The 15,027-nt window shown below is 44.1% G+C and overlaps 1 protein-coding gene across 2 annotated transcripts in view; it reads left to right on the top strand.

Annotated features, from left to right (window-relative positions):
• The first annotated feature begins 1,015 nt into the window (after positions 1-1,015).
• Positions 1,016-15,027, top strand: part of LOC143897215 (thrombospondin type-1 domain-containing protein 4) — a 57,986-nt gene continuing 43,974 nt past the window's right edge. For both annotated transcript variants that reach the window (XM_077405668.1, XM_077405667.1), the window contains exons 1-2: positions 1,016-1,415; positions 4,576-4,714. In XM_077405668.1, the coding sequence (XP_077261794.1) occupies positions 4,605-4,714 (110 nt within the window). In that variant the 5' untranslated portion in view covers positions 1,016-1,415; positions 4,576-4,604. The remainder of the gene's footprint in view (positions 1,416-4,575; positions 4,715-15,027) is intronic.

Here is a 15,027-nt window from a genome sequence, read left to right as displayed (position 1 = left end):
GGAGCGAAGGGCGCGCGAGAAAGGAAAAGGGGCACGTCGGGATTTCCGTCGGTGTATTTAGCGCGCAGATAACGCCATTTTAAACAATGCTTCCGATTATCTAGATGAGATTCAACGAGAAAATAGGCGTGATAATGGCTGATAACGTAGTCAACGCGCGCCTCTGCTTTTGTGTAGAAATCGTTTGCACCGTTTCGGTTGTTTTCGTTTTGAATTGCCCTTCTGGTATTCTCTGAAAAAGAGATACGAGAGGAAAGAGGAAGAAAGAGAAGAGAGAGAGAGAGAGAGAGAGAGAGAGAGAGAGAGAGAAATCGTGATACAATTCTATCTCTAAAGGTATGAATTTACGAAATATAAAAGCAATGCTTCCAAAAGAAATGCTTTTAAGGTAATTAAAATATGACACGCGGTTATGAATTCGTCTTGCTTTTCTGCAATTTCATACAGTTAATTTTTAACTAAACCGAATATTTAAAATTGCTAATGAACTGAAGTACATAAAAAAATTTATTAATTAATTTACGGGATATATTTAATTAAATTCTTTTTCGGATAAAAGATAACGAAACGAAATCCTCCCATTTTTCTTTCAACGTGAAAACGGAAAAACGTTAGAAAAATACTCATAAAACCGCTGCGGCAATACTGACCAAAAAATAGTATTCAAGTGACATATGAAGGCCACGTAGTTAAGATGTGATATTAAGATATTTTTCGATAGAGATTGAGAGCGTAAATAATCGTACATTTGTAGAGATATAATCGGGATATTTGTTACATATTTTGCCTCTTTATCTACAAGCCAGGCGATTGATCGGCAACGCGAACAGTCGCGGGTTAAACTCCGAATTATTACCGTACGTCCCGCGGGATACGCGGCGCGGCTGGGCGCAGCGCGACGCGCGTAGAGGGATGCGTGCGCGGACCTTCTTCCCCCCTTCTCTCGCTCGTATAGTCCTCCACCACCACCACACCACCCCGCGGACCTATATATTTCCCGGAGAGTCTCCCACTTTCGCCACTATCACTTCTGTTGCGGCGGCGTTCGTGCGCGCCACACACGCCCGGCCGTCCTTCCTGCCGAGTTCACGCGCCGCGGAGGCCGGAAGCCGCGCGCGCGGTACGTTTTTCTCGGACGTACGCATCTAAGCGTCTTCTTCGTGGTGTCGCGACCCCCCTTCCGATATCTCCACGTTCGGCAAAGTGGTGCGGTTTCTCTCCCGTCGCGTCTTCCTCGAGATTGAGAGCAATTGTGGTTGCGTGCACTTTCGGATCGAGACCGACGGTGTGCAACCCCTTTTGCGCGCGGGGGTGCGCGAGGGTTTCAACACGGGACATGTGTGCCACGTGGGTCGAGACGGAGGATCCACCTGCTGCCGCTTCTGCCGAGTGGGATTAAGCGAGCAGGCACGACGGTACGTGACCCAGCGGTACTCCGAAATTGTGGAGTATTGTTATATTTTGCCCGCCCGATTTTTGTTTATTCGCTTGCATTTTGAACACAATCATACGAGAACTCTTAAATTTTGCAGTTATAGAGAAAAGTTTTAAGAAAACGTATACAAGTACACCGCGCTTCGTTCTAAATTTGTAGCGCAATAGTCGCATCAATATTGATATTTATGAGAAAGGTGTGAGAAATATTATTTATTTATAAAAAATATTTGCAGAGATATTAGAAAAATTGTTTACATAAAAAGTGATTTTTCTAATAATTACATGATATCGAAAATACATATACGAATGTTATATTAGTCGTCAATTGGTCGTCAATTTAAATTCAATTTCAATTTGTATACCTAGTTCTTTTTTCAAATATTCTACATACGACGTATATTATTTTATTTCACGACACAATGTTAATCGTGCGTGTGTATCTTTGAATGCGTTTACGCATTCAAGGGCTGTCGGACGGACAAAGAGCCGAAGACGTCAAACGCGTCGGCGGAAAGGCGACGTCGCGCGAGACGTAGCCGAGGAGAGCTGGGACGAATTTACCGTCGACTTTTCCTGTAATTTATCATTTGGCCGTGCTTCTCGTCGCGCGCTCGCATATTCCTCGCAGCTGTTCACACAACGGATCCTCGCACGTTGTCTTGCAACTAGAAAACCGCGGCATATAGACACCTCATTATATCCGTCAGATAGCGACTTAATATATCAACACGCCGTAAATTGTACCGCTCTACAAAACTCCTATCCGACCGATTCTTCCGCGAGTGCTCTCTCACGCATGTGATCGCGGTTTTTCTGATGTCCGCGCGGTTCAAAACAAAGTCGCTAGCTAAAATAGAACCGAGAACATATCGCGAAAGCATTCGCGAAAATAATTGTCTCGTCAAATGATTATCCATCGTGATATCCGTTCTACATTTAACTGTTATGGATTTCTTTAAAAACTTAGCGGCAAATTTTTATTTCATCATTACGTATTGTATTGTATATAAAATGATATTGCGCTGTAATTACTCCGGACTTTGCGAAAATTTGATCGTAATTATCAATATTATCGCGAATATATGTAGAAAATTACTAGAATTATCCAAATGCAGATAACATTCATCTGTCTGTTGCAATCTTGACAGGGAAAAAAAAGGCTTGGTTAAATTTACCAAGTTTTTCTTGGTTACATATATATTGGTAACTACAACCATTGACTTGGTTGCCGTAACCATGTACACTGAGTTAGTTTGACAATTCAAATTTGGTAAGAACTATTGGTGCTTATAACCAACGCAATTGGTTGAGGTAACCAAGAAAATGTATTCTGATTGATCACCCAGAAATTAGTTCTTACAACCAATAACCGTAGCTAGTTTAACCAAGTTCTTGGTGAATTAAGACATGTGGCCATGGCCGCCATGGCTGCACTGCAGTCGAAGCCTGAACGTGCTGACGTGCGGACGTGATGTCGTTCGACCTGTCGTTGCGTTGTGTCAAAAGTCTTCGATTTTTCTCATCGGCGTCGTGTGCGGGTATCGGTCAGGCGACGCTTGCGAGCCCCGAGAGGCTCATCGACTTTTTCCGCGCGCTCGGTCACATCGGCGACTGATCGGCGACCCGGGGCGGCGCGGCACCGCGCGCGTCACGTCGCGACGCGGCGTGGCGCGGCTTCGCTCGACTTGGCTTAGGTCTGGCTACGCTCCGCTTCGGTCGACTTCATAAATATTGGACACGGATACGCGCCACGTACGTACGCCGCCGTCCCGACCGCGAAAGGATGGACGAGGCCGCGAGGGGAGAAGTAGGGGAACTCGCGGCTTGATAGCCGCGGATTGCGCGGAGGTGAATTATGAGCGTGCGACGTTTCCCAGCACGCCGTCATTGTCACCGTCATCATCATCGTCGTGGTCACCGTCCCGCGATCGTCGGTTACTTTGCCGCAATCGAAGACTTTTGACACGAGTGCACCGACCGCGCGAATCTTCGTCGTCGTCGTCATCGTCATCGACAACAGAACCGCAATTAACTAGAAAATTATACATTTTTATGTGAAATATTTTTTGTAGCTCAGTTTATCCGATAAACTGAGCTACAAAAAATATCTAATATAAAAATGTATAATTTTCTAGTGCTTCGATCTATTAATATTACACCAATAAAGATAGTTAAATTAACTACGGCCGTTAGTTGCATCAGTCATGACAGTTGGTTCCATCAACCAACTAACTTGGTAAAGTCAACCAAAACAATAGGTTAGAGCAACCAAGTAACGCGTGGAGGTTACCAATTTCTTTTGGATGGTCTAACCAAGTACCATGGTTGCTCCAACTACGGCAGTCTAACCAAGTGCCGTTGGTATATGTAACCAAGATATCAGCTGTCTTATATATAATCAAGGCACTTGGTCGAGGCGACCATTTTTTTGGTTATCTCAACCAAGTCTTTTTTTCCGTGTGACAGTGACGCAATTTCCGGATCAATCAGCGTTATCTGTCTTTCTAACACAACATGATCATAAATAATTATCGCATTTTACTTGCTGCAGAAATCATTAATTTTAATTATCTCGATGACTTTGCTAACAAGTTTCCGATGTAAAGTAATCGTGTTAAATTGCGTACAGAAATAAGGCCGTCTATTTAAAATCAATTTATCTCACGCTTTAATTATAATGTTTCACAAAGTGGCTACATTATTAAGAGTCTAGAAGAGAACGTATTGAATGTGCTCGGCCCAATTTTTTTTTAAATACATCGACATACACGCACGCGTATATTTGCGACACGCGTCGATGTCGAAATAATGAATCGTCGACTCTCCAAGTCGTTACACGTGTTTCCAGGCGTGGCGCGAAGCTTTAAGGGGAATTCAGAGCGAATCTAATAAGCGCCAGCGCGACGACGGATGGCGGCGTTAAAGCTTGGTCGCGACGCGACCATTTGAACGAGAAAAAAAGAAACGGGAAGCGCTTAACCTTCTGAAAGTTAAGGCGATCAGTCGACTCTCGTCTCGTCCCTCTCTCGCGCGTCTCGCCCCACGCCTTTACCGCGGGCATCGTGATTTGTTGCGTGGCATCTGTCTTACGCTCTTTATACCACTTGCCCTGTTAATGACTTCATGTTCCGCGCATAGGATGGCCTGAGCCTCGGAGCAAGTCTTCCATGGACCGTTCACGAAAATCGGAAGATGACTCGCCGCCGCCGTGCATCTTCCCCGGATTTCCGCGTCGACGAGGTCGCCGGCGATCCGCCGCGATCAGACTGGATTTGAGGTAAATTGCGCTCTTATTCTTCTTCGAATTTATATTTATCTGCGTGAATTTTCATATCTGTATATCTGTGCCTTGGAAGTAAAGAATCGTATCTCCATTGTTAAAAATTTAGAGAAAATAAGATTTAAGGTTGATTATTTCTATGAAAATTTTCAATACGAGTTTTTCTAAACATTGTATCTTAGGAACTAGTAATAATGGTTATAAGACTCATTACGCAATTTAAATTTCTGGTATATTGGAAAAACTATTTAACTCTAATTCTGACAAAAACTGAAGATATGATTCTTTACCTCTAAGGTATACATTGCAGATGTAGGCATCATAATACAATATATCTACGCGCGAAGAAATAATATCCTATTTCTTACCTGCATTAAATTTTTAACACAAACATGAAGTAGTGGATATACGATACCAAAAGTTGTACCTGAATGTTACAATTTAGAGCGGGTATGACTCATGTGTTGAGCTTTAATTAGTGTGAATTCAGCGTGTCGAGACTTATCGTTCTCTAACTCGGTCATGTTAGAACTAGAAAGTACAAAGGGGTCGAGCGAAGTATCAGCAGAAATGTGAAGAATATCGCGGGCGCGATTAAAAATACGGAAATATTCGAAAATACGAATCTTTCGGAAGAGAAAATCTCAAAATTCGAAAATTTATTTGTCATCTTCGAATGTCTTAAAGTTGAAACGTTTCAAGAACAATCGACGATCGCTCGACGGATTCAATGACGTTTAAACTTTTCGAGGAGAAAAGGCCAGATATTATAAATTATTCAAGATATTCGCGTTAAGAATATATTCGAGTCGGACATCCTGTGTGGCATCGCGCTCCACATTTGAATAACACGCACAGGCCTGGAGATACCGCTTGAAAGCGCGCTTTCTGCGTGCAAAATATGAAGCGCGCTCGCGGAAGATACATCGGGAGTAACTCGCTGCACGCGAGTGAGTTACGATATAATTAGGCGCCGGTATGCAAAACGGCAGATACTCGGTCGTTAGAACACACAGGTGGCATTGATGAATTTATAAGCGCCGTTGAGGGTAGCGATTAGACGTTTACAGTAGCCATACTATCTCTTAATCTTTAAGAGTATGAATTTCTATATCAAAATTAAATAATATAAATATACAATCTAACGAGTAGTACGAAGTTTCCGGAGAATTTAAAAGTATTTTATTTAAAGAGTTTATATAAGAATAATAAACTTTGAATTAGAAATTAAAAAAAAAAATTAAAAACTGAACAAATCAGAAGTTATAGAAATAAGGTATTGAAAAAAGACACGTTTTTATTTCGAAAACCCGCTCGGGCGCACGAAGAGAAGAGCTGCCCGTTTGTTCTTACATTATGTGAGTAAACAGTTTTACCTCGGATTTGACAGGTTCTTATTAAGTCGTGCAACTAGCGTCGCCCAAGATCGATCCGCGCGATACGCGGATAATGATAGCGTGCAATTTGAGCCGCGACGCAGCATTTTGCGACCGCGGATTAATTTTAAACGGGACTGAGCGGGAACTGCGGGAAGACTATTCTCGCGCGAAATAAGACCCTTCGATAACTCGTCGTCTTAACGACGGGGGACGTGTCTCTCTTTTCCCCGTGTTGCGCTCCATCGCACGGGTACATACGCCGGATGATTTATTTTAATGCGGACACCTCGCGTAATAATTCCCTCGATGTGTGCGCGTCGCGCGCGCACGCCCGCAGAACGGGACATCAATCCTTGTTCTCGTTACTTTCGACGCTCCGGGCAGAGGGTCCCTTGTTATCCACATCTGCCTTTATACCGCGCGCATGCCGATGCCGTTGCATAATTACCGGCTTTCGATCAAGCAAGTGCACCGCCGCGTTTCCGCGTCCCTCGAAAAGAAACGTGCGATTCCGTTCCTGCTCGTCGCGCGTGGTCCCGTCTCTTGAAATTCTCTTCTCGAAACGTTCTCTCGCGTGAAATCCGTTTCTCATACCCTTCTTGCCCAAATTTTCCTTCATTGTCCGTTAATCAAAAACAAAAGAGCTGTAAGATGTGCAGAAAATAACGATTTACAATAAAGTTTTTACCTTTCTGGATCGGTCCAGAAGTTGAAAAAGAAGGAACTGTAAAATAATTTGTTCCGTTTGTTTTGTATCACTATATATACACGTAATGATTTTATGTCAGGTTTTATACAGTTATAGAGTGGCTCCACGATTGCACGAAAATATATTATGAAATTTAAAAATGTAGTGTACGCGAGTCTTTATTTGAACGCGCGCACATTTCTCTTTGCGAGCCTTTTCTCTCTTTTTCGTCAAATTACATAATTTTATCCGGTTTTAATTTTTTGTAAACAAATATTTTAGGATTATTAAAGCTGGCTATTTCTCGGCGCGGAAAATATCTTCATGCGTCGGAAAACGGAAGGACGCGCGCGAATCTCTGTAAATTTCTCTGTTCCCTTATATCTCGAATTTCTCCGCGGTATATATATATACGCGCGCGGAACAAGTGCTAATTACTTCTGTTTTAATAGCGGAGTAACTGCGGCGCATAAAAATTTCCGCAGCGGGGTTATTAAATTCCCGCTTTAACAATGGAAGCGGACACAGAGAGCGTAGAAATGCGAAAAATTATCTGTGCCGTATTGCGGTTATCCTCTGTCTCGTGCGAGAGTGTTTTGCTACGCCGAAATAAAAGCGCCCGCACTTTTTCTGGCGGAACAAGTATATAACATTTTACAACACTGTGCTGCATAGAGTTAATTATATGAAAGTATAACAATGTATACGATATCTCACATTTTATTGCGACAATGTCGAAATGAATTCTGATGAATGAAACTCTCTGGAGCTCGACATGATATATTTACATATTTTTTCGGAAATCTCGAAAAATGCAGCACAGCAATTCACATTTTTGATATTCACAATCCATATTTTTCGTCACAAATCTTTACAGATTTATACAGAATTGCGCGAATTAGTTATCATCAGTTGAGCATCGAGGGCGCACTCGACTAAAGTAAAAACGAAGTATTTAACATGGATCCATTTCTCGAGATTATTCACCGCGGGGGGTTAAACGCGTCCGGCTACCTTGAGAATGCGCTTTTACCGTGCTGCGACGAATAAAATCGTCTGGCGCGGCGAAACGATTCCAGAGCCCGCACGTCCGCGTCGCTCGTCGACGTTGACGTCCGTGAAGGTACAATATAACTCGTGCATCACCCGCGTGCAACGTTATAATCCCCTGCCGGCGAGGGGATGAACCCCCTTTCCTCTTCCTCCCCCTCTCCTCTCGTCCGAGGAAAAAAAGTAGAATCGACGCGAACAATAAGCAATCTGTAGCCAGGTCCGTATGGTAATTATGTTGAGTCTGGACGTGCGCGGATACGATTACTGCATAGGCCTTCCGCGGATCACATGCGGTATACATTACATACGGTATGCGGTCGTTTACCGGAGTACACAGGGCGTCCCAGAATCCGCGCACTTTCCCTCAATCGTGCGGTATCTCCGAGGCAGGATCGGGGAGAGTCACGATTTCTTCGTGGTTTTAGCTTTTAAATTTAGATACAATCAACGATATATGAGCTTAGCGAATTAAATTCCAATAATGTGAGTAACTAACAAAGCTTCTATTAGTTAGACGATAATGTTAAATAAAGTTTAGTACAAGTTAATTAATTTTACTTATTAAGTTTCTTAATATTGCAATATTAATTTTATCAATATTAGAATTTTAATTTCACACAGCTTCAACTAATAAGTTTTAACTGTCAAGATACTTCGATTATAGGTAGAAACATTAATCTAATCTCTAATCTGATCGAAAGTATTGAAATATCTGAAAAAAACTCGATATTCCTTAACTCTCTGTATAGGTAGTTTATGTTATTGCGCATGTACATTGTTATGTATGAAAAGTCTATAGGGGGTGACGCAGAAGCCTTCGTCTCTTTTGCATTGAACTGTTACCGCATATGCTGATAAAGCATTTCCTCGGCCGGGAATGCACAGTATAAATGTAAATCGTAAGAATAATTTTTATTTAGCAAAGGAAGCGTTTTTTGTTCGTTATGCCGATTGTGGTTGTCCGTAAATAAAAATTTGCAAGAAAAATTCATGAAATATATTTGGAAATAAATTAGCGGATTAGTTTGAGACTAGCGATCGTTTCAACGAAGAAATCGTTTTTTTTCTCTTTCAAAGTATTACATCGAACCGGATTTGCGAATCACCGTGTACAGTTCGTCCGCAGAGACGATCGCGAGCAAGGGGGGGCCACTAAGCGTATACGCAACGTAGTCTGTACACGCGCTTGTCGTGTGGAACGTGCGGTGTGTATCGGCTCGCGGAAAAGTGTCGACCGATAACCTGGAACGAACTGAGGAGGGCGGCCGTTCGCGTTTCCGAGGTGCGAATTCAAAACCAAAAGGCAGATTTACGACGGCGCGCCGCGCTCGCACGGAGGAGCGAGGGGTTTAATCGCGCGCGGCGAATCGTCGTACGCGGACACGTGAAGCGCAAAACGTGCGCGCGTTACGTCCATTAGCCGCGCCTCGAAAACGAACGCGTCGGAAATCTGAAGGGCAACCGGCACGCCGCGTCGCGACGTGCGAACGTTCTTTGATCTTCGCCGTTGCTCTGCGCGCGCGAAACGCGCGTTTCCGCATCGTGCAGCCCGCGTCGAGGTGCATCCGTGCGCAATTGGATCGCGAGCGTTTAGCGTTTTGCGCATCGTGCACCTCTTAATCTGTCAGCGCTTCGGAAGGACCGTGTCTCGGGTACACCCCGTGTCGGGAATCTGACAAGCAGTTTTCGGTGAATGCGAACGACCCCACGCGATATCGTGCCCTCTGCGAACGCAAAAAATTATTTTTAATAAAGCAAACGCGATCCCATTAGCCGGACGTTCCCGTTCTCTCGTAATCGCTCCATATCTTGATGAAGACGTTACGGCGAACTAATTAATATGTTCTATAAGAAGAATAGAGAGATCGAAAATCATAAAACTTAGCCGAGAGCGTCGGTATAAACGGCAAAGCCGGCGGCATCAAAGTCTCCGTCGTACGCATGGCACACGCGCGCGCTTATCAATGGCGACACGCGGATTTGAAACAAAATTACACGCTCTCAGTGTCCACGTACGCGATTAATAACCCGCTCTTCCGCGACGGCCGCCGATTAACATCATTAAATGGCGTAATAGAGCGTCGTATCTTGGCGACTTTCAAAGGCTCTAATGACGCCCGAGGCGGACTCGCCGCGGGTAATTGCAAATCGAGCGTTCTATTCCGCGCGAACGCGCGTCGCGATCGATTTATTTCGAGCCGGTATTATACCGAGAGAAGCTGCCACGAGAGAGGAGGAGAAAACGATCCTATCGGAATCGAAGACAGAATCGCCGCAATGAACTCGCGCGCTCGTCTTTTCATAAGTACGTACAACAAGGAATACTATTCATGAGTCGAGCGGAACTTGAGAGAGATAGAGAGAGAGAGCAGCTCATGGCGCATCTTGGCGCGTAGTCACCTCGTAATTTTCATCAGCGAATCCTCTTTTTGCAAACGCGTATTTACGAATATCGACATTGCACGCGTGCTTCTATATAGCCGGTCTCGACGTTTTACCGAGGGCTGGGATATGCGAAGCGCGAAATTGCAAGCCGCGTCAAGAAAAATGATTTATTGCGCGTTAATCTCGTGGTCTTCGAGGTAATAAACCATACAGTTAGTCTTTCTTGTATTAATTTCGAATATCATATTGTCACGATTTAATTTCTAAATCATTCTAAAGATGATGCATAAAAATAATGTAATTATACCTACTACTTGTTCAGATAGTACATTTACTCGTATAAAATAAATGGACACGATATAAGAATAAGAAAGTAATATCTGTTAATAAAAACGCATTTCGATGAGAAACTTATCTCGGAGAAATAATTGTCAGGCAATAAGTCCTCGCGCGATTATCTTTTAACTTTTTTGGTTTTTTGTAACGGTTATCTTTTGTAACGGTTGTCCTACTCGTCTCATAAAGGGATTATTAATCTCCCACGAACGAAATTCGCGCGTTGAAGCAACGGACGGCTTGTAACTTTCGTCAAGTGCATATTTCTCCGCCATGTGATCGCACGCACGCACGGATCGCGGTGTGCTTTGTCGATTCGAGGATGTCGTCGAGACGTCGCTTCGGACCTCTCTCACGAATTCGTTATCGAGGCCTCGGTAAGTCGATTTCCATGTCGTTATCCGGGCCTGTTAAAGACAGCCGCATTAAAGACAGTCACGTGGCACGCGGCCGTTGGCCACCACTCAATAATGCCGCGCATAATTTTTCTCATCTCAATCTCAACGTCCCACATTCAGGTTTTCCGGGAAATGAGAATGTCTTATTCAAATATCCTTATTTGAATTATAGTATTCATGACTTACGTGTATGTAAACGACGTGATCTCGAATTTTGAAGGAATTTAATAACGGATAAATAAATTTACCGATTTATATCTTTTATCATTAATGTGTTACTTATATGCCATTAATTAATAATGTTTGAAATGCTAATGACTTTATGCGTTAATTGTATCTTTATAACCGATAAAAAACTTCCAGTAATGATAGCATTATTAAGGATATACAATTAGAGTTGCAGCTCTCGCGCGTTATTAAATATCAAGTGACAGAACGTAGCGCAAGTGAAAATTTCATGGCAATGTGTCGCTTCCGTTATTATATTCCCATGTTGGATCACACCGGAAAGAAGTGCGGTGAGTAATGCCCGTTCTGCTCCGCGGCCAAGAGTGCCGCGATATGCATTCGTGCTGCACCCGCGATCCTTCGTGTTTCTCGTGTGCCGAACAGGTGGTTGCGATGCGAACCGGAGAGTTTGAAATACGGTCGAGACCCTGTAACGGCCGGAAAATTGCGCGAGCCCCATTCGACTCCGTTTCACTTCTTAGGCGCTCGTTGTTAGACCGCGCTTGTAGAATTCGAGCGGAATGACTTTGTTCGCGAATCGCGAATCGCTTATGAATGGACGCTGTTCAAGCGCAATCCTCAATTTCGTTACATTATACATATAATATTTCGCTTCGTAAGACGTAGTACCGACTAAACGCATTACCTTATTTGCCGACTAGAAAGTTTACGGCACTAAAATTGATTACGCTGCGTTACTTTCAACCAGCTGAGAAATATTGACTCATAAACTCATTTAAGTCTTCGTAAAATTCATGACGAATGGTCCGAGACTATTGAACCTATTTCATTTTTTAATGAAATAAATAAAACTGCTATTAGACAGAGTCGTGGAGAAATTTTAGGAACAATAGACAGACGGAGATAGGAAGAGATGGGGAGAAACGATCGAGCAGATGTATAACAGGATTTCACTCGAGGCACGAATAACATTTCAGGCGCGTAGATTTATCCGACTGCGGCCGCGCTTCCGGTGATCAATAATTTCCTAAGCTTCGGTTAAATGCCCGGCGCGCGACTCGTCTGTTTCTCGCGGTTATTTGCGGCCGTGGCGATGCGTATACGCCTGCGACGCGTGTTGCCGCAGGCGAGTCATTGACTCTCGTTTCCATCGGCGGCAGAACTCGAAACTGACAAGAGTTTGACAGTTCTCTCGCGCGGAGCGCACGATTTTATACGCCGCGCCGCATGTAGCGCCGTTTCCGGCAATTGCGCGCAATTTAGAAATCCGGCATTTTATGCATAACGCACGCGTCACGGGCTCTACCGTGTGTCTGTTTGCGCGCGCGAGAGTCATTATCGCGGCGGTCGTTGTCGCGTCTCGGAGAAGACCCGCACCCCATTACCGGCATTGTGCGCTGCATCGACCAGTCATCGTTCGATCGCGCTAAATGCAGCGTCGAGTTGCAACGACGAAGCTGACGCTCGTTCACGCCATTCCACGCACTTTGACAGACGTACGCCATTGTCTACAATTGCGTGTGTCATACAGTGCGTCGAACCCGATGCGCGATCGATTATATCGAATCTTTCCAGGGCTGAAAATTTTAATTTCGTCCGACTGTCTACATTGAATCTCTTAATTTCCGTCGTTATTTCAATAAATTTTGATTGATAAGGCGGCTTTATCAATCATACTCTTTTTTTTTTTCAGTTTTATTAACCTTAGCTCCCCACATTCCGATCCAGTAGACCGCTGAACGTTTTTCGATTTTCTAGTTTTCCACATTATCTGTGTTAAAAGAAATTATAAGTTTTTAAAAGAATTCTTTGACAAATCCAAATACTTGTATAATAATTCTTTTTCTCTATTTTCTCCATTTTCAGACTCTGTATTTCCAATTCCTATACATTATAAACTTAAAAATATTAATCACAATGAAAATAACAATGCGACAAAGTAGGGCGGTCTTACGAATCGGAGAAGGACTCGAAAATAAGTGTGGCATAGCTAAAATAAAATATATTTTAGGTATATACATATATTATTCTTATAATAATATAATACTTTTTAATACCTTCTTTCTTCCAACAATTGTAAAATGTTCTCCGTCACTCCGTATTAATCGAAGATAAATTTGGAAAAACGCGAACTGTATATCAAGTAGTGAAACAGAAACGCGTGTTGAAATTCCATTAGAGAGCAAACGGACCCGTTTCGCGCACAATACTTCTATAGTATCGATTGAAAACCACCGCGGACCTGCACGACGAAGCTCGCTGTTGAACCGATTGGAATTAAATTAATTTCGTTTGAAGAACTTGAAATTTTGCCGAGTTTCCCGTTACCAGGAATTCCTGGTGGCGCGCGTCAAACGAATCTCGGGAGGGCGGCAGCCACTCGGAAATTCCATCTAACGCGGCCGGCCGACGAATCGCTTCGGGTTGCATCGCCGTCCGACTGCATGTTTAATGCCGCGATGCACATCCGCGCGGTGCTCTCTCTCTCTCTCTCTCTCTCTCTCTCTCTCTCTCTCTCTCTCTCTCTCTCTCTCTCTCTCTTTCTCTCTCTCTCCCAGTTCGCTGTCAATTCAGATCCCGAACGGCTCTCGTCGGCTTCTCTCCTCCCCCGCGTCCGCGCTTTGTCGGCGTCGATCGCGGTCCTTCTCGCCGCAGAATGCCTATTGTCGCGCAAAGGGTCGATGAGGGAGCTCATTCGGCATGCGGACTATCGAGATCGTCGCGTTGCGCACGACGACGCTGACGGAATACGCATCACGCGCACGTCTATCCTCTGTGGATTGAAAGTTGCCCCTCGGTTTTTCTATACTTGGCAGTTTTGGCAACGACGAGCTGGAGAAACAAACATCCGAGACGGAGACCTGATGATAATTGCCTTAAAAATACATTTAAAAAAAATTAGTATAGATATCAGTATTGTTAAAATGAAAGGGTGCAATTTCTCGTAAACTCGGTATCTGTTTCGCTTCACGCGTTAATCCGACGGACGTGTATAAGTACGCAGAACTCCCGCACCGAAGCACTCAAACTCAGCGCGATGAAGAGCGTGATTTAAACTTGAGCGGCAAGAAAGCGAATTGCATCGACGAGTTGCAACGCGCGGGGATGCCGTTCAAATAAACGCACGCTCACGTCACTCCCGGAGCAGGCGAGAGCACTAAATTACTCAAGAGACTGCCAGAGAGCTGCAGGGTAGAGCGCGTAAACGAGTTTAGAGATGTCCGTGCATTATCAACGGGTCAAGAGCATCAATTTAACACTACGAGCAATGGCGTTTACACCGCTGCGTTAACGCGCACCACTCGCTCGCTCGCTTATACCCGCGGAGAGTAAGCGTTAACGGGTTTACTTAGGCGCGGAATCACGAACAGCAGGCGCGAGCCGGCGAGGCAAGGGCACGTCGCCCTTTCTTTCGACGCTCGTCGGCTGGAAACGCGAGCGGATCCTCCTCTCGCGTTGGGCTAATCGCACCGGCGACGACAAAACTCCCATCAACTGGCGGATATTGACGGAGGCCGCCGTCGCGCCGGTTCTCGCTTTTTGCCGCTGTTATTTATAGCGGATTTACATAGCCTCCTCAAACTCGTCACGAACTTTTACCGCAAAGCCTGTAATTTACAGCGCGCGCGATCGACGGGGAGAGGCCCCGTTTTAACTTTAATACTCTCTCACGTTTCTCTCCCGGTCCGTCCCAGCGTCTCAAATGGCCCGATCGAATTTAAGGCGAATGGTAGTAGAGTAATTTTAATTTAATTCGGAAATTATTATTAATGGTCTCGTAAATTAAGTGCCACTTTTCAGTGACTTTTTTATCTTTGCATTTCTAATAACATCGTTATACTATAGATTCGTAACAATTTTATCAAATTAAGTTAACAACGC

This window comes from Temnothorax americanus, unplaced genomic scaffold, assembly GCF_048541705.1.
Source record: "Temnothorax americanus isolate GAGA-0224 unplaced genomic scaffold, ASM4854170v1 Scaffold2, whole genome shotgun sequence".
Lineage (NCBI taxonomy): Eukaryota > Metazoa > Arthropoda > Insecta > Hymenoptera > Formicidae > Temnothorax > Temnothorax americanus.
Note: the sequence above shows the minus strand (reverse complement) of the source record. Positions and strands in the feature narration are given on the sequence as shown.